Source organism: Pseudorasbora parva, chromosome 9, assembly GCF_024679245.1.
Source record: "Pseudorasbora parva isolate DD20220531a chromosome 9, ASM2467924v1, whole genome shotgun sequence".
Taxonomy (NCBI): Eukaryota; Metazoa; Chordata; class Actinopteri; order Cypriniformes; family Gobionidae; genus Pseudorasbora; species Pseudorasbora parva.
In genome coordinates this window covers 20,934,710-20,954,028 of record NC_090180.1, presented here as the reverse complement: position 1 = coordinate 20,954,028, position 19,319 = coordinate 20,934,710, and the positions used below count along the sequence as shown (strand labels likewise).

The window sequence follows — 19,319 nt, the reverse complement described above, 5'->3', positions numbered from 1 at the left end:
GCTTGAATAGTGAGTCTTGGGCCCTGTTTAGATATGGTATTAAGATGCAGTTTGTTCAATTGGATCACAAGTAGATGAGGGAGACACATTCCCAAAACAGTGTTTTAATCTGTCTTTTTTGTTCACTTTCAACCACTTCTGATCTGATTACTTTTTTTAGATCTTTCAATCTAATGGACAAATTAAGCTTTAAAATTGAATGCTAAAAAGAGATTTTACGCTTGCGCAAGCTGTTAGTAAATCTGCTGCTTAAAGTGACTCCTAGCAGAAATTTAGAACAACCTAGAAACTGCAAATCAACATGCTAAAATCCTCTCAAAACACCTTAGCAACAATGCATCAAATAGCATCAAAGTGGCAAGTTTTGAACTTCAGAAAATGTAAAACTGTTGTTTCGTTTAGAAATGCCAACTAATAAAAAACACTGATCAATTGCTTTTGCATAATATGCTTTAGACTTGAATGCATCTGTGCTTTATTAATAATCTCTCTTTATTATCAAGATTTCCATTTTCCAGTTTTGAAAAAGTTTTCAAATTCCAGTTTTGAATGCCAGTCAAACACTGAATGAGTACATCAGAACATCCATTTCTGTCTCATTAGTCCGGTGTGAACCATCAATCAGGCCAACAGTGTGAAACAGCAGCAGGGGAAGCGAGTGAAAGACACTCCATTATTCTGAGTGTCAGACATCCACCCATCTGATTGTGAGCAGCAATGACATTTCAGATATGTGTGATGACAGCTCTAATGTTGCACATGATGAATGAAAGCTTAAGAATTCCAGGAGAATGATTGTGCTCAGTTTGAGCAATTACGAGCTCTCCTGATACTGTACAGTTCTAAGTGGAAGCAATCTGAGGCTGATTGTCAGTTCTAACAGTAGACATTACAAAAAGTGCTATAGTAAAATCACTGTTCAGTCAGGCTTAACATAGGAAGTAAACAACCCAGGCTCATTGGAAAAACTGTGGCAAATCTTGTGGAATATTTGTCGTTGCTGCCTGCACAGATGCCCAGTGAGCAGCGCTAAAAGATGAAAACAGATTAAAGTGAATCTTCTAACATTTTATTATGTTGGTTGTTAGCACTTATCATGGCAGTTCATAATTAAATGTCCAGCGAGTGGCGCTAAATAGTTAATGCCCTAATGTTGCTTGGATATTGTTGACACAGCGCTAGCACCATAGGTGGTTTTATGGTCAATGGATATTTGGGGCTTTTGACCAGACTTTTGTGATTGTAAATGGAATCATCCTTTGATTTAATACTGGAATATTTTTAAATATCACTGGAGTGTGGAGACACATGTGGGCAGTCATGGCCTAATGGTTAGTCAGAGTCAGACTAGTTACCCAAAAGTTGTGGGTTTGATTCTCAATACTGGCTGGAAATGACTGAGTTGCCCGTTAGCAAGGCACCTAACCCCAAATCACTCCCTGGGTGCCACAACAAAAATGATTGCCTACTGCTCCGAGTGTGTGTGTGTGTCCATGGTTTGCAGGGTGTGTGTGTGTTCTCTACTCACTACTTCTAATTTGTGTGCAATAACTTGTTAAATGCATTTGAGGACAAATTATGTGTATGAGTGCTTGGCCTAAATCACTATTTTAACTATTTAAACCTCTGATTGGCTGTTGCGTTCAAAAACATTTCTGGGATTGGGAAGTGCACAACTAAAGCACATTGTTATTCAATGCAAAGGGAGAACATATAAATATAATGCAATAATCTTCACTTTTCATGGTTAGGTAATCACAGCAGCTGTAATTATATTAACACATGTTTCAAATTAATTGTCCAGGTCTATGAAAAAGACAAAGTAACAAAACATTTGGGCGCCAAAGCGCTTAAATATAGAAGGGGTGAATCTCCGCAGCCACCACCAATGTGCAGCATCCACCTGGATGATGCGACGGCAGCCATATTGCGCCAGAACGCTCACCACACACCAGCTAATTGGTGGAGAGGAGACAGAGTGATTAGGCCAATCATATACAGAGTGATTAGGCCAATCATATGCAGAGTGATTAGGCCAATCATATATGGGGATTAAAAGAAGGCCATGATAGACAGGGGCCAATGGGCAAATTTGGCCAGGATGCCGGGGTTACACCCCTACTCTTTATCGAAGGATTTTTAATGACCACAGAGAGTCAGGACCTCGGTTTAACGTCTCATCCGAAGGACAGTGCTCAATGACAGTATAGTGTCCCCATCACTATACTGGGGTGTTAGTACTCACACAAACCACAGGGTGAGCACTGGCCTCACTAACACCTCTACCAGCAGCTACCTGGTTTTCCCATTTGGTCTGCCATCCAGGTACTGACCAGGCTCAACCCTGCTTAACTTGAGTGGGAAACCAGTCTTTGGGCTACAGGGTGATATGGCTGCTGATATGGCTTAAAGTCGGTCAAGAGTGATAGTGCTGCACTGCATACAATTATTGTCTGACAAAAGACTGAACATGAGATGATCTAAAATAGGGTGAGAAATGAGGGATATAATTTGCATCAGGTGTGACAGCACAAAAGGATAATTAGGGGTAACGAGAGAGGGGAAATGCCACAATGACAGTGGAGTACATGGCAAAGACCAATACAATATAACCCAACTGATCATGACAGTAACCTGACCAGAGTCTGATCCAGAATATCCCAAGCTAATATCCAACTCCTCCAGCCTATAGCCCTCCCAGTCCACCAAATAATGGAAACCCAGACCACAGATTCTAACCCGATGACGAAACTTGAGCCACACTGCCCCCATATTTAAGACCTTGGGGATGTGATATGGCCCACTGAACCTGGGTGCCAATTTAATGGAAGGCACCTGGAGAGGCAGGTCCTTGTTGGATAGCGATACCTTTTGACTGCAGATGTCTGGCCGCTGCTTTGTTCAGTCTGAAATCCCGGACCAAGGCCTCCTCGGGTGTGATCACAAGACAGACGAAGGCCAAGGCAAATGTGTTCCTGAGCAGGGAAAAGAAGTGGGTGATAACCAATAATTGTAGAAGTTATGGGAATATTTGACCCACGGTAGTTGTTGACTCCAGGAGCTCAGACTGTGATGGCAGGCAGCAGAGAGCTCACTCTTGTTCCTGGTTGGTTCGCTCTGACTGCTTGTTGGTCTGAGGGCACCTTCCCATCTCTCCAAAACAGCTGGGACAGAACCACGCCTACCCCGACATCCGAGGCATCCACCTCAACAATGAATTTTTGTTGAGGATCATGAAGACAAAGAACATGATCAGTGATGAAAAGGGACTTAAGAACATCAAGTGCCTTCTGAGCCCTTGAGAGTTCCATCTGAATATTACCTTAGGTGAGGTGAGTGTTGTGAAGGGTGCAGCAATCAGGCTAACGTTCTAGATGAATCCCCTATAGAAGTTGGAGTACCCTAAGAACTGATGAAGTGCCTTCTGAGAGTCAAGAGTTGGCCATTTGGCCACGACCCTCACCTTGGCGGAATCGCTTTGAACCCCTCTGTCGAGATAATATGCCCTAAGTATAAAACTGACTTGGCATGGAACATGCACTTCTCCACTTGACATAAAGCTGGTCCTCCAGTAGCCATTGTAGCACCCGAAAGACGTGTTGTGTACCTGCAGGGAGGAAGAGAAGATGAGAATATCATCAAAGTACACAAGGAAAAATGTGTTTACTATGTCTCTCAACACATTATTGGCCAGGGCCTGGATGACAGCTGGAGCTGTCTGGTGAGGGTAAGACCCAGTATTTAAAGTTTCCCATTGAGAAATTTGGGGTTTTAGCCTAAGACTTCTGTGATTGCAAATGGAGCCATCCTTTGATTAAATACTGGACTATTTTTAAATATCCCTGGAGTGTAGTGTGGAGATGTGTTAACATGTGGGCAGTCATGGCCTAATGGTTAGAGAGTGAGACTAATTATACCTAAAGGTCATGGGTTTAAATCTCAATACTGGCTGGAAATGACTGAGTTGCCCTTGAGCAAGACACCTAACCCCAAAGTGCTTCCTGTCATCACAGCAAAAATGATTGCTTAATGCTCCGTTTGTGTGTGTCCATGGTTTGTTGTGTGTGTGTTTTCTATACTTGGATGGGTTAAATGCATTTGAGGACAAATTAAAATCTTTTAAAGTCTGTCTTCCACTCATCCCCCTCATGTATACAGTTCAAATGGTAGGCATTACAGGCGTTGTTAAAGACCCTGGTTTCCATTAAACAACTCAAAACCAGGTGACATCAGAGGTAAAGTAGGAGTGAGGCGAAGGCAGTCTACCTTCGTGGGTTTGGGGTCTGCTGCAGGAGATGAGGAGGTGTGAGTAGCACTGGAAGCATACGCATCCATACACTAAGCGGCAGCTCCATACAGAGGCTTCATTCCAGTTGCAGGCAGCCAGTTCTGAATTGGATGGAGCAATCTGATTGAGTGACCACTGTGACGTGGTGGCTGATCTACTGGCCATGGTTTCCTGTTTGAGTTCTTTTATCTGGGCATTTAGTCTGGCTACCTGGGCTGTCTGGAGCTCGACTTGTGAAGTGATAACTGATTGGAATGTGAGGCTGGAAAAATTCCCTGTTGACACCAATTCTGCCTTCTGAATCCATATTGGTCTGACAGGAAAACAAGACTGGGAGAGAGAGTTCAAACTGGAGGCCGCAAGCAGGACATGCTGGGCAGTTTCTAAACATACTCCATAAATTTAGCGCAAAACAACTCTATTCAAAAAAGTTTTTTTAAAGATATTTTCAGTCTTAGATGCAATGCACTTTATTATAATTGAACAAACCACTTCAGCTCTGCAGCACATTTTGCATTTTTTTGAGAATTAGGAATATCTGAATTTAAAAGAGCGCCCTACCCACATACATTGGAGTAAATTGATAAAAATGGTCTAATTTTACAGAAAAAACCCTAAATTTTAACACAGTGGTAGAATATTGCATATATTATATTGTATCTATTCACAATCTTATGATAAACATAGATTAAAAATAAATATTTTGATTTATTTTTAATTAATTTGTTATTTAAAAATCTATATTTTTTATCATTTTGGGATCCAAGCTTTTTTGGAAGTTTCTGTTGATTCTATAAATTGGCACTAAACAGGGGAAAAAAGAATTTTCTTGATATCTCCTTGTGATAAAGTTCGTTTGTGTAAGGAAGGAAGAGGACAAGGGGGTCGGTTTGACTGCTGACGCTTCTCTTTATTAGAACAAAAACTCAGTCTCTTCACACGGCTATTGCCCGTGTGTATTTCTCTCAGTCACTTCCGGGTTCCGGTTAAACGTTCCGCTTCCGGGTCAACGTGTCTCACAACTCAATGTCCGTGAGTGTGTGTGTGTGTCGCGTCAGCAGTCCCTCTCTCTCCCCTGGATCTCCGGTTCCACCTAGGTTTTATCCCCTCTCCGCGCTCATTACTGGAACGAGAGACAGGTGTTATTAATCTGCTTCCAACCCACTCACTTACCGCTCGTCCCGCGGCTCTCTCTCCCGCTGCAGACCTCGCTGAACCACGCCCCCCTTGCCACATACCCCCACCGCCCGACTCAGGCCGGGGAGCCGTCCGGCCTGCAGCCCCCCCCCCCCCCCCCCCCATTTCTGGAGAGGAAATCGGCCACAGCCATCTGAGCACCCGGCCTGTGGACCACCTTGAATTTAAACGGCTGAAGAGCTAGATACCAACGGGTGATCCGCGCGTTGGTATCCTTCATGCGGTGGAGCCATTGGAGAGGAGCGTGGTCCGAACAGAGGGTGAACTCCCGCCCCAGGAGGTAATAGCGGAGAGTGAGCACGGCCCATCTGATGGCCAAACACTCCTTCTCTATGGTGCTGTACTTAGCTTCCCTCTTGGAGAGCTTACGGCTAATGTACAGCACCGGCCGCTCTCCCCCCTCCACCTCCTGGGCCAGGACTGCGCCCAGCCCCCTGTCCGACGCGTCAGTCTGCAACAAGAAAGGGAGAGAAAAGTCAGGGGAGTGTAAAAGCGGCCCGCCACATAGAGCAGCCTTCACTTGGGTAAAAGCCTGTTGACACGGCTCCGTCCACTGGACCGTATCTGGTAGCCCCTTTCTAGTAAGATCAGTCAAAGGGCTGGTGAGGTCCGAATAATTTGGTATAAACCGTCTATAATATCCCGCCAGCCCCAAAAACTGTCTTACCTCCTTTTTGGTCTTGGGCCTCGGACAGGTTGCAATTGCGGCAGTCTTATCAATTTGGGGACGCACCTGACCATGACCCAAGTGGAAGCCCAGATACCTTACTTCCACCCGCCCAATCGCACACTTCTTTGGGTTGGCCGTGAGCCCCGCTCCCCTCAGCGACCTCAGGACCGCCCTCACATGCTGCATATGCCGCTGCCAATCGTGACTATAAATCACTATGTCATCCAGGTACGCAGCAGCATACGCAGCATGGGGGCGCAAAATCCTATCCATGAGTCGCTGGAAGGTTGCGGGCGCTCCGAACAAGCCGAAAGGAAGCGTGACAAATTGGTGTAATCCAAACGGCGTGGTGAAAGCTGTCTTTTCTTTGGACAATGGAGACAAGGGGATCTGCCAATAGCCCTTTGTTAAGTCCAGTGTCGAATAAAATCGAGCCGTGCCTAACCGATCAAGCAACTCGTCAACCCGCGGCATTGGATACGCGTCGAATTTCGACACAGCGTTCACCTTGCGGTAGTCCACACAGAACCTGACCGAGCCGTCTGTTTTGGGGACCAAAACTATCGGGCTCGCCCAGTCACTGTTGGACTCCTCGATTACTCCCATGTCGAGCATTGCGCCTAATTCTTCCTGAACTACTTTTTTCTTGTGTTCAGGCAAGCGATACGGCCGGCTGCGAACTACCACGCCCGGCTCGGTCTCGATATGGTGCTGAATCAAGTCGGTACGTCCCGGTAGGGGCGAGAACACGTCAGCGAACTCCGCCTGCAATTTTGATAAATCAGAGAGTTGTAACGGTGAGAGGTGATCTCCCCCAGGGGCCAGCGCGACTGATTGCGCTTTAATGCTCGCCTCTGGCCCGAGATCATCCTCTCCCCCGATCACCGTTGCCAACAACACTGATTCCACCTCATTCCATTTTTTTAGCAGGTTGAGGTGGTATATTTGACGTGCCCCGTTCCTATCGGATCGTATCACTTCATAATCGAGCTCTCCTATCTGTCGTGCGACCTCAAACGGCCCCTGCCACTTTGACATTAATTTTGAGCTCGACGTAGGGAGTAGAACGAGCACTTTCTCTCCCGGTGTGAATTTGCGTAGTTTTGTACCCCTGTTATATGACCGGCTCTGGCGGTCCTGGGCTTGCAACAAATTCTCCCTAGATAGCCGCCCCAAGGTGTGGAGTTTTGTTCGCAAGTCCATGACGTACTGAATTTCGTTTTTGGCCAAAGAAGGTCCCTCCTCCCAAGTTTCTCGTAGGACGTCCAGCACCCCCCGTGGCTGTCATCCGTAGAGAAGCTCGAAGGGGGAAAACCCCGTGGAGGCTTGTGGAACCTCCCGCACGGCAAATAAGAGGGGTTCTAACCACCGATCCCAATTTTTGGCGTCTTCCTGTACGAACTTACGGATCATGGATTTAAGAGTGCGATTAAATCGTTCGACCAAGCCGTCCGTTTGTGGGTGATAGACGCTTGTTCGAATGGATTTAATGCCCAATAATCCGTAGAGTTCGCTCATCGTGCGTGACATAAACGCCGTGCCTTGATCAGTGAGGATTTCTTTCGGAATCCCCACTCGGGAGATCAGACGAAACAGTGCGTCCGCAACACTCTTCGCGGAGATGTTGCGGAGAGCCACTGCCTCCGGATATCGTGTTGCGTAGTCCACGATGACTAACGCAAAACGATGTCCGCGTGCGGATCGCTCCAATGGCCCGATGAGGTCCATCGCAATTCTCTCGAAGGGGACCTGCATTAATGGAAGGGGGCGCAATGGCGCTTTTGGGGCGGCCAGTGGATTCACCAACTGACATTCAGGGCAAGACGCGCACCACCTGCGCACATTGTCATGAATGCCTGGCCAAAAAAATCGGGTCATTAAGCGATTCAGTGTGGCCGCCTGCCCCAGGTGGCCCGCCATCGGGTTCGAGTGAGCCGCCGGGAAATGCTCTTTGGTACTAATAACTGGGTTGTATCCACTTTTGTCTGAGTGTCTTGGGTCACTCGATACAACCGATCCTTAATTATGGCAAAATAAGGATACGTGACGGGCAACGCGGGTTGGAGAGACTGACCGTCGATAGAGCGGACCTGCTGAAATGCATGTTTTAGGGTCTCATCTTGAGACTGCTCCAGAGGGAAGTCATCGCGGTCCGAGAGAATCAGTCTCTCGACCCCGCTCGGTTCCTCTGAAGCTGTTCCCAAGGGTCCCGTATCAGTCTCGCCAACCTGCACTCGCACCGCCCCGTTCCTAGCCTTGTTTTCCCAAGCGGCATCCGCGCATAACGACCCCAATAATGCCGAAAAGGCGGGCCAATTCGTCCCCAGAATTAGCGGATGCCGGAGGTGGGGACTAACCGCCACCTCAACACTATGCTTTTTCCCCCTAAACTGTATCGTGACTGGGACAACCGGATATTCCACCACATCCCCGTGCACACACCGCACCTTAACCATGCGGCTTGTATCCAATGCCCCAGGCTGCATCAGGCTTTGATGGATCGAGGTTTGGTTACATCCTGAATCCACCAAGGCCTGATATGTACCCCCCTTGATACTTACAGGAATTTGGTACTCTCCTGCTTGATCGGGGGTGGTCCGCTGGACGTCCGGGATCCGGATCATTGTCCCGATGTCCATCCTCGGACATCGGTCCACAAAATGATCCGGATCACCGCACCGCCAGCAGGCCAGCCCAGGCTTACCCGCCACCCCTGCGGCGGGGAGTGGGTTGGAAAATGAGCGCGGGGAGGGTGTGCAACCGGAGCCATTGTCACCACCCGCCCCCAGCGGCCCCGCCCCCCTGGGCGGAGCCCGCGAACTCCCGGACGGTCCTGGGCCCATCCCACCCCGACCTCTGGGGGGAACGCGAGGAGGGCCTGGAGGACGGGACCTGGGGAGAGGGACAGGGCGAGAGGGAGAGACAGAGGGGGGAGAGAGAGAGTGAGAAGTTAGTGAGGGCTCGCCGACCCCCGGGCACGCCACCAGGTGGTCCTCCGCCAGCTGGATGGCCGTCTCCAGCGACGTGGGCCGGTGGCACTGGACCCACTCGGCGGTCTTTCTTGGGAGCCGAGTGATGAATTGCTCCAGCACCACCAGATCGATGGTATGGTCCACGTCGCTTCCGCCGGCCAAGAGCCATCTGCGGCACGAGTCCCGGAGCTGTTGGGCCATAGCGAAGGGTCGGCCGGCCTCGCCCCATTCCAGGGAGCGGAACCTCTGGCGGTGTTGCTCCGGGGTCCGACCGACCCTCTGTAGGATGGCCCTTTTTAGATCCTCGTACTTCAGGAGGTTCGCTACCGGCAGATGTTGGGCGGCCGCCTGGGCTTCTCCTGTTAGTAATGGAATGAGGCGCACCGGCCACTGTGCCCGGGGCCAGCCAGAGGCCTCCGCGGTCTTCTGGAAGAGGTCTATGAAGGCCTCCGGATCGTCCTCTGGCCCCATCTTGTGGAGGGGCATGTGGACCGATGCGCTAGCCCGCCCGGCGGCTTCGGCGCGAACCTCCCGATCCATCCAGCTCCGGAACCGCTCGCGGTCCTCTTGCTGGCCGCGGACAATCGCCTCGAAGCGGCGCTCCTGGTCCGCCCGCAGGTCCAGCATTGCCTGATGTTGGTCTTGGTGGAGGACCGCGAGGGAGGTGATGATGTCCGCAAATGGCGAGGCGGAGGGCGTTGTCATGGCGGCGGCGCTGTCCTACTTCCTTCCCGGGTTTCGGCACCAGTGTGATAAAGTTCGTTTGTGTAAGGAAGGAAGAGGACAAGGGGGTCGGTTTGACTGCTGACGCTTCTCTTTATTAGAACAAAAACTCAGTCTCTTCACACGGCTATTGCCCGTGTGTATTTCTCTCAGTCACTTCCGGGTTCCGGTTAAACGTTCCGCTTCCGGGTCAACGTGTCTCACAACTCAATGTCCGTGAGTGTGTGTGTGTGTCGCGTCAGCAGTCCCTCTCTCTCCCCTGGATCTCCGGTTCCACCTAGGTTTTATCCCCTCTCCGCGCTCATTACTGGAACGAGAGACAGGTGTTATTAATCTGCTTCCAACCCACTCACTTACCGCTCGTCCCGCGGCTCTCTCTCCCGCTGCAGACCTCGCTGAACCACGCCCCCCTTGCCACACTCCTTGCAAATAAAAGTTATTGAGATTTATCTGACCAAAGTGTCTAACTCCTCCTATTTATCTGCAATGACATAAACTGGCCACTAGGAAATCGAAAAGAAGGCTCCGCCTCTTCAAATTTGTAAAGAGAGTTTTCGGGCTCTGATTGGTCTAGAATCATGATCCACATGTCTATAAAGAGCTGAGATTCTCAACTTTTTTGTAGCATGATGCAATATGTGATGACATCATCAAAAATCTTGGCTAACACCGTCAATCAAAACTAGCAATAATATTTGTCTGCATCACATGTTTTGATCTGGACATCGGTGACATATTACAGTGTCATTTGGCCATGCTTGCTCACAGACATGAAAAATAGTCTCATTTTAAAGCAAACAACCTAAGGAACAAGCTGATATAGCGTTTGAGGCTAGTAGCTTTACAACGAGTTTGTGATCCGAACAGGAATATGACTCATGTGTTTGCTTGTTCAAAAGAGTCATTTCCATCTTTGTGATTCTTTTGATAATAAATTTACTGTAAATTATTGGATCGGTGAAATTAACTGCTCAGCGATATTCCTGAGGCCGATAGCTTTCATTTGATATATGAATCAGACCGAATTCACACCGTATTATTTTCTTCTATGTAATATAAATGCAGAAGTTATTGTGTTATTAAGAAAGCTGAGGTTCTAATCTTTCAAATGATACCATATATGTCTAGTTTTGTGGTGCGCGAGTTATAGATTTTTAAAAAAGATTATGATGATGCAATTTTGGACCCACCGGTGGGTCCAAGAGGGGGTGCAGACCTGAAGTGGTTAAAGTTTGAAAATGTCTCATTGACATTCATAGAATGTTCTGTAACACTTTACAGTAAGGCTACATTAATTGCCAAAATGTCTGCCAGTGATGATGTTGTCTTATTCAATTATGATTGGTCTTTTTTTGCGTATATTTGCACACTGAATTATCATTGGTCTTGTATTCCTTATTTAGCCATTTATAGTAACCTATATTTATAAGTGAATACACAGTGTTTCCTTGAATACAAATTAATTTAATATGCTTCCTAGCTTTCTTTTTCTTTGATCCTTTTTTTTTGACGTTCCTTCTTATCTTTCTTCCTCTCTACTTTCATTGTCCTTTATTTCTCCCCCTTTTTTCCCTTTTCACCTTTCCATGTTTCCTCCCAGATTGTGTGTAAACTTTTGTGCAATCTCTATATCTGAACAGTACCTGCAGTGCATTCGGCCTAGCAGAATCTTCCAGACTGTGTTCTTTTATCTTGAATGTCGCACATTTACCAGTTCACTGTCATGCTGTGTGTGGGGTGGCCTGGTAAACTATGTGCAGATAAAACCGACAGCCCTCCTAAATCACACTGTCACATTACCTTGTTGCCACGATAGTCCTGTTGACCTCTATGTTGACACACAGGGTGCTAAGTCTTTGCAGATATTACTGATAATCAGAGACTCCATTTTGTGGATTCTTCACTTTGCTTGCCACCTTTTTACATGTTATAATTGTTTTATTACAACCTCATTTTACACTGTAATATTTAGTTTTATACTTTCCTGGAATGTCTATAAATTGTGCATGAGGGTGGTTGTTTTATTATGATAAATAATTGTCATCAATTGTTCAAAAAATAAATCTTAATGGAGATGATTTGCTTATTCCACATGAGTGGATATGTACAGGTCTATCGGATTTGTATAGTTACCATTCAATGTAGAAACTTTCTGTATTAGTGAATAATTTATTAACCTTCACAGACTGTGGCTCTTCCTATCAGAATTTTAAGTCTGAACTGTTTATTTTATATTGTCATTTAACAAGCAGGTTCAAATGCAAAATTTAATTGCCTAGAAAGACTCTTGTTCTCATCAGCGGTTGTCAAGTAGTCACAATTCTGCCTCGGGAAATCATTGGTCGGCTTCCGTTCTATGCCTAATTGAATCAGACCCCTTCACCCGCTATATTAATGAGTACACCTGCACATCACACAATATAATGTGACAGTGTAATGTTATTAGAGATAATGAGTTCTGCTGACGGTTTGGTTGGTGGTAATCAGGCTAAATAAACTTTATGTTCAAACAAACTGAGTGGACTACGTAGACATGATTCAAGTTGCCAAGATGCAGCTCTACAAAAACCAAAGCATATCTGAAACACAGCCAATGGTGCTCTTTCAGTTCCTAATTACTCAAAGTTTACATGTAGTAGTTTTAATTGGAACTGAAAGCTTGGAGGCATTTTAAAAGTTCTACTTATAAATACCCCTGTTCTTTCGGGCTTAGCTTGACTTATTTACTTATGGAGGATGAGAATAAAATGCAGCTGACTTGGGAGCATTCAGAAATATGATGCGGTCATGTATGTATTCTCTCTCTCTCTCTCTCTCTCTCTCTCTCTCTCTCTCTCTCTCTCTCTCTCTCTCTAATTCAAATAAATGCTACATTCCATCATTTCAAATAAACAGTAATTTTTAAACTACTCTGTGTCTGATTCAAAGGAGGCAGAATGCTGGACCTAACTAGCCGTAACTGCGGCCAGTCAAATATTGCACTGCAAATATCAATAACAGCTTTAAGTTTAAGGAGAGACTTTTTGCCTTGGCCATCTGAATGCATCAGCAACAAAAGCATCTCCAATTCAGTTGTCAAGAGGGCTGACCTCTTGTAACCAAGTAGCTCCTTTTTTAGGTACTAAGTTGTCATTGGAGGCTGACGTGCTGATCTTCTTGCTTTTCTCTCTCTTCTCTCTCTTCTCTCTCAGACAGGTGTTGTTGTTGAGCATGCTAGGGAAAGTAAATGTGCGCTCCGTCCTCATGTCGCTATATCATTGATATCCCGATATGACACTTTTTTTATCATGTAAAAATGTATACCGGTATTATCATGGACGGTATGATATGGCACATCCCTACTATACACATGTGTATAGATGTTTTTGGTTGTTGCGATGTGACTCATATTGTTTTGGGGCATCTTACACCATTATTGTTGCATTGTAACACAACATGCTAAGTTAAAAATACACTGCTTCTAAGTATTGGGACACCCCTACAAATCATTGAATTCAGGTGTTCCAATCAGTTCCATAGCCGAAGGTGTATACAATCAAGCATCTAGGCATGCAGACTGCTTATACAAACATTTGTGAAAGAATGGTTCGCTCTCAGGAGCTCATTGAATTCAAGCGTGGTACTGTTATAGGTTGCCACCTGTGCAGTAAGTCCATTTGTAAAATTTCCTCACTACTAAATATTGCATAGCCAACTGTTAGTGGTATGATAAAAAATGGAAGCAATTGGAAACAACAGCAACTCAGCCACAAATTGTTAGGCCATGTGAAATCACAGAGCGGGGTCAGTGCATGCTGAGGCAAACATTCTGCAGATTCAATAGCTACAGGCCCCCAAACTTCGTGTGGGCTTCATATTAACTCAAGAACAGTGCGTAGAGAGCTTCATGGAATAGGTTTCCATTGCCGAGCAGCTGCAGCCAAGCCTTACATCACCAAGTGCAATGCAAATGTTGGAAGCAGTGGTGTAAAGCATGCCGCCACTGGGCTCTAGAGCCGTGGAGACATGCTCGCTGGAGTGATGAATCACGCTTTTCTATCTGGCAATTCGATGGACCAGTGCACAAAGCAAGGTCCATAAAGACATGGATGAGCGAGTTTGGTGGGAAGGAACTTGGCCTTCAAAGAGTCCTGACCTCAACCCGATAGAACACCTTTGGTGTGAATTAGAGCGGGGATTACGGGCCAGGCCTTCTCGTCAAACATCATACCTTTAAACATCATTTAAAGGTATATATATATATATATTCTTCTGCTCCAATATAAAACTTTTTGGGTGAACTCAAAAAAAAAAAAACATTTTACAGTGATTTATAAAGGTTCTTTAGATTATTCAAATATTATTCAATTTCTTCAAGAAAAAAAAATGGTTCTAAGGGTGTTCAGTGAAATGTTCTTTAGGGAACACAGAATGGGTCTTCTGTGGCATCACTGTGAAAATTCCTTTTTTTTAGGAGTGCAATTTATTTAGAAAATATGTTGGCTTATTTATTTTTTTATTTTTTTATTTATTTGCAAATTAGATGATTAAAAGATGATAAAAAGTAATAAAACTTAATAGAGTAATTATCACATTTTGACTCATGTGAAGTATCTTGATTATTTAAATGTTGAGAAAGGCTTTGTGTGACTTTGTCTCACTGCACCTTGGTTTAAAATACCTTTAGAAATCTACCATGTCAACATCATTGACCCCTATTTCGACTCTAGTCCCGTATTCCATATACCGAAGGCACAAAGGTATACTTCTTTTGATTACTTATTCAGCTTACTGTTTTCATTCTGAATGCTCACTGAGGATTTTCAAGATGTGCTTATATTTTCATTTATTTGTTATTTTGCTCTGCTGCACAAAGTTGCTCTGCATAATTTGAATTAATATATTCCATATTGACTTCCTAAAGCACACATCTGACGTATTACTACATGCTTATGGTATTAGGAAATCCATTTCCTCTTTTTAGCAGCCACTGTAATTTCAGCTCTTTGTAGAATTTGGCTGAATGTCAGCAAAATAGCAGAAATGACCTACCATTATCCATTGAGTGCTTCCTGAGGCGCAGCCGTTTGTGTATTCTTGAGAAAGTTCTGTTGAATCAACCGTGTGTCAGGATGGATGGCTTTATAGTCCATGAATCCAAGCGCTACCGGAAAACTCTATGAATAGGGTGAGGGAATAAAAGTCCTAATGCATGCAAAAGGCTTCATCATTCATTGGCTATTATCACAGATCCTGGAGCCTTTGAAAGAGACATTACTGAGATGGGATGTGAGCAGAATTCAAATACTGAAATTGTTCATTATTTTGCTCACTCATATTCTTCCCTGCAGCAAATGCAGCTATGCCCAGATTAGATTTGAAGTTCAACAAAGTCTATTTAGCCCTTGAAGATTGATTTTAGATCTAAAAAAAAAAAATCAATTCTGGCTGTCTCTGTAAAGTTATTTTATTAGTTTTGATGTTTAGCTTGCATTTAACACAGCCTATAAAACAATGCTTGATTTCGGTAACTGAAACAGGTAACCACCTGCAGTTTGAGAGATTCATTTACATTTACATTTACATTTAATCATTTAGCAGACGCTTTTATCCAAAGCGACTTACAAAAAAGGGGAGAGTAATAGAAGCAACGGAACAGACAAGGCCAAAAACCTGTAAGAGCTGTAAGAAATCTCAATTAATTAGCACAATACACAAACACTTTTTTTTTTTTTTTTTTTTTTTTTTTTTTTTTAAAAAGACAGACATCTACAACAAAAACTCACGTCCGCACAGTGCCGAACACTGGATTTTGATAGCTAAGATAGCTACAACCCATTAGGACTAAGGCTGTTGCCCCAGCTGTTGTCGTTAATGCAGATTCAGTGGCCCAATGGGTTGGTTTTGTATTCTAGCTAAACGCGCAGCAATAGCCATCTACAACAAAAACTCACGTACGCAATATACAGAACACTGGATTCTGATAGTTATGATTACTATGTAACATACCCGCCTGAAGGCGCAAATCCGGATGAGTGACGTAGATATGATCCCGGAGTGTACGCTTTTGGTCGTTGCTGTGGTGATCAGTAAGTGCTATTCTGTATTGGTCAAGTGCAAATGGAAAAGATGTGTCTTAAGATGTTTTTTAAGAATGGCTACAGACTCGGCAGCACGAATTGAGATCGGCAGGTCATTCCACCAGGTAGGAACGGTCCAGGAAAATGTCCGTGAGAGCGATTTCATGCCTCTTTGGGATGGAACCACGAGGCGCCGCTCGTTCGCAGAACGCAAGCTTCTGGAGGGTGTGTAAGTCTGAGCAAGTGAATTTAGGTATATTGGTGCCAAGCCAGAGGTTGTTTTGTAGGCGATAACTAGTGCCTTGAATTTGATGCGAGCAGCCATTGGCAACCAGTGCAGTTTGATGAAGAGAGGCGTAACATGCGCTCTCTTCGGCTCATTAAAGACCACTCTCGCCGCTGCATTCTGGATCAGCTGCAAGGGTTTGATAGTGCATGCTGGAAGCCCAGCCAGAAGAGCATTACAATAATCCAGTCTGGAGAGAACAAGAGCTTGAACCAGGAGTTGTGCAGCCTGTTCTGATAGGAAGGGTCTAATCTTTCTAATGTTGTATAAAGCAAATCTGCAGGACCGGGCTGTTGCAGTAATGTGGTCAGTGAAGTTTAACTGGTCATCAATCACAAATCCAAGGTTTCTTGCTGTCCTTGATGGAGTTATGGTCGATGAACCAAGCTGAATGGAGAAATTTTGATGAAGTGCTGGGTTGGTTGAGAAAACAAGTAATTCTGTCTTTGCAAGATTGAGTTTAAGATGATGCTCTTTCATCCAGTCAGAAATGTCTGTCAGACAGGCAGCGATACGAACACTGACTGTAGGATCATCTGGTTGAAATGAGAAGTAAAGTTGAGTGTCATCCGCATAGCAGTGATAGGAGAAGCCGTGTTTCTGAATGACAGAACCTAATGATGACATGTAGATGGAGAAGAGAAGTGGTCCAAGGACTGAGCCCTGGGGAACCCCAGTAGCTAGATTATAAGACTTAGACACTTCACCTCTCCATGACACCCTGTAGGACCTACCAGAGAGGTAAGACCTGAACCACTGGAGAGCAGATCCTGAGATCCCCGTCCTCTTAAGTGTTGACAGGAGGATCTGGTGGTTAACTGTGTCAAAAGCAGCAGACAGATCCAGCAGAATGAGCACTGAGGATTTGGAAGCTGCTTTTGCCAGTCTCAGTGCCTCAGTTACCGAGAGCAAGGCCGTCTCAGTCGAATGACCGCTTTTGAAGCCGGATTGGTTGTTGTCTAGGAGGTTGTCCCTTTCAAGAAACTTAGAGAGTTGATTGAACACAACTCGCTCAAGGGTCTTTGCAATGAAAGGCAGAAGGGATACCGGTCGGTAGTTTTCTAAAAGTGCTGGATTCAGAGAGGGTTTCTTAAGCAGTGGGGTTACCCGAGCCTGCTTAAATGCTGTGGGAAAGGTTCCCGTGTGAAGAGAAGTGTTGACAATGTGAGTGAGTGCAGGAGTGATTGAAGAAGAAATAGCCTGAAGGAGGTGAGTGGGAATAGGATCAAGTGGACAGGTAGTAGGGTGATTGGAAAGGATGAGTTTAGAAATATCTGCCTCGGAGAGTGGAGAGAAGGATGGAAGCGTGTTCGTGTTAGTTGTTGAGATGTGCGTGTCAGTTAGTGATGAGGAGAACTGTTTGCTAATGAGAGCTGTTTTGTTGGTGAAAAATGATGCAAAGTCATCAGCTGTAAGAGTTGATGAAGGAGGGGGAGGAGGTGGACAAAGGAGAGAGGAGAATGTTTTAAAGAGTTGGCGAGAGTCAGAGCAATTGTTGATTTTGTTGTGGTAGTATGTTGTTTTAGCAGTGGAGACATTTGTAGAGAAAGAAGAGAGAAGAGACTGATAAAAGGCAAGGTCAGTATTGTTTTTAGATTTATGCCATTTCCTCTCTGCCGCCCTGAGTCCAGAGCGATGTTCACGGAGAACTTCAGACAGCCAGGGGGCAGATGGGGTGGGGCGGGCTGGTCTGGATGAAAGGGGGCAAAAACTGTCTAAGGAGGATGTTAGAGTGGAGCAAAGAGTGTCAGTAGCACCGTTAGTGTCCAGTGCTGAGAACTGAGCAGGTGGAGGGAGTGAAGATGAAACCATAGTGGATAGGCGAGAGGGAGAGAGTGAGCGTAGATTACGCCGAAAGGTAATCTGTGTAGGAGTATGTTTTGTATCTGGAGTCAGTATGAGGTTAAGAGTGATGAGAAAGTGGTCTGAGGTGTGTAATGGAGTAACTAAAGTGTTGTCTGTGGAGCAGTTGCGTGTGTAGACCAGGTCTAAATGGTTACCTGATCTGTGAGTAGCCGTAGTAGATACTAACTTAAGGTCAAATGAAGTCAGTAGAGTGCTGAAGTCTGCAGCTAGGTGTTTATCAAGATGGATGTTGAAGTCGCCAAGCAGAATCAGTGGAGTGCCATCCTCAGGGAAGCTAGAAAGTAACACATCCAACTCCTCCACAAAGTTACCGAGGTGACCTGGAGGACGATAGACCACTACCACATGGATTTTAACAGGGTGAGTAATAGTGATTGAGTGCGATTCAAATGAATTGGCCGGTAGAGACGGTAATGGATCAAATTTCCAATCATTTGAGATAAGCAAACCAGTACCCCCACCCCTCCCAATAGGCCGAGGAGTGTGTGAAAAAGTATAATTGCTTGAGAGTGCTGCAGGAGTGGCAGTGTCCTCTGGTTTGATCCAGGTCTCAGTTAGGGCCATGAGGCTAAGCTGAGAATGAGTCCCAATAGATGAAATAAAGTCTGCTTTGTTTACAGCCGACTGGCAATTCCAGAGACCAATTGGAATAAAGAGTAAAGTAGCAGAGGATGTTAGGATATAGCGCAAATTATTAGGATTACGGCGTCTCGTGCGTACGGAGCGTGATTTACGAGTGCTAGTAGTTATAGTTGAGATTTGAAAGCACATGGTGAATACAAATCAGAGAAAAGGCCAGATAGGAATTAGAGCCGAACACAAATAATGAAAAGGAAGATGATACTCAAGTGCCTTGCCGGGGTCCTTGCTCGGGCAGAGTTGCACTGGGAAGAGTTGAAGTCTTTACACTCGTCGGTCTTCACACAAGGAGGGCTTCACACTGCCGCTTCCGCTGCCGCGGACTATCACGCTATTTATACTCACTTGAGTATCGTTATTGAAAGCAGCTGGGAACGCCCCCAACAAACTCCCTTCCAACGTGGCAATGACCAAACAAATGCTAACTCAACAAATGCTAACTCCCACACACACCCAGAGAATATACCAAAACTAATAATACACACCTCAGCACTACACAGACACACTTATCCAACAACAAATGAACAAACAATCAAATGAGAAAAGTTACAAACACTTACAGAGTAGTTGTCTATCAGTCAATTGAATTGCTTCTCTCTAGCCAAAATGTTTCAAACAC

General features: G+C 45.2%; 2 protein-coding genes across 4 annotated transcripts in view; one reads left to right on the top strand and one right to left on the bottom strand.

Moving 5' to 3' along the window:
* st6galnac3 (ST6 (alpha-N-acetyl-neuraminyl-2,3-beta-galactosyl-1,3)-N-acetylgalactosaminide alpha-2,6-sialyltransferase 3) overlaps nt 1–19,319 on the top strand; it is a 131,109-nt gene that overhangs the window by 83,941 nt on the left and 27,849 nt on the right. The gene's annotated exons all lie outside the window — the stretch shown is intronic.
* LOC137089365 (zinc finger and SCAN domain-containing protein 25-like) lies at nt 5,394–9,598 on the bottom strand. Its single transcript, XM_067452959.1, has 2 exons — nt 8,717–9,598; nt 5,394–5,411 (listed from the first exon to the last, which is right to left on the bottom strand). The coding sequence occupies exons 1-2, from the start codon at nt 9,596–9,598 to the stop codon at nt 5,409–5,411; spliced, it is 885 nt and encodes a 294-aa protein (XP_067309060.1). The 3' UTR covers nt 5,394–5,408.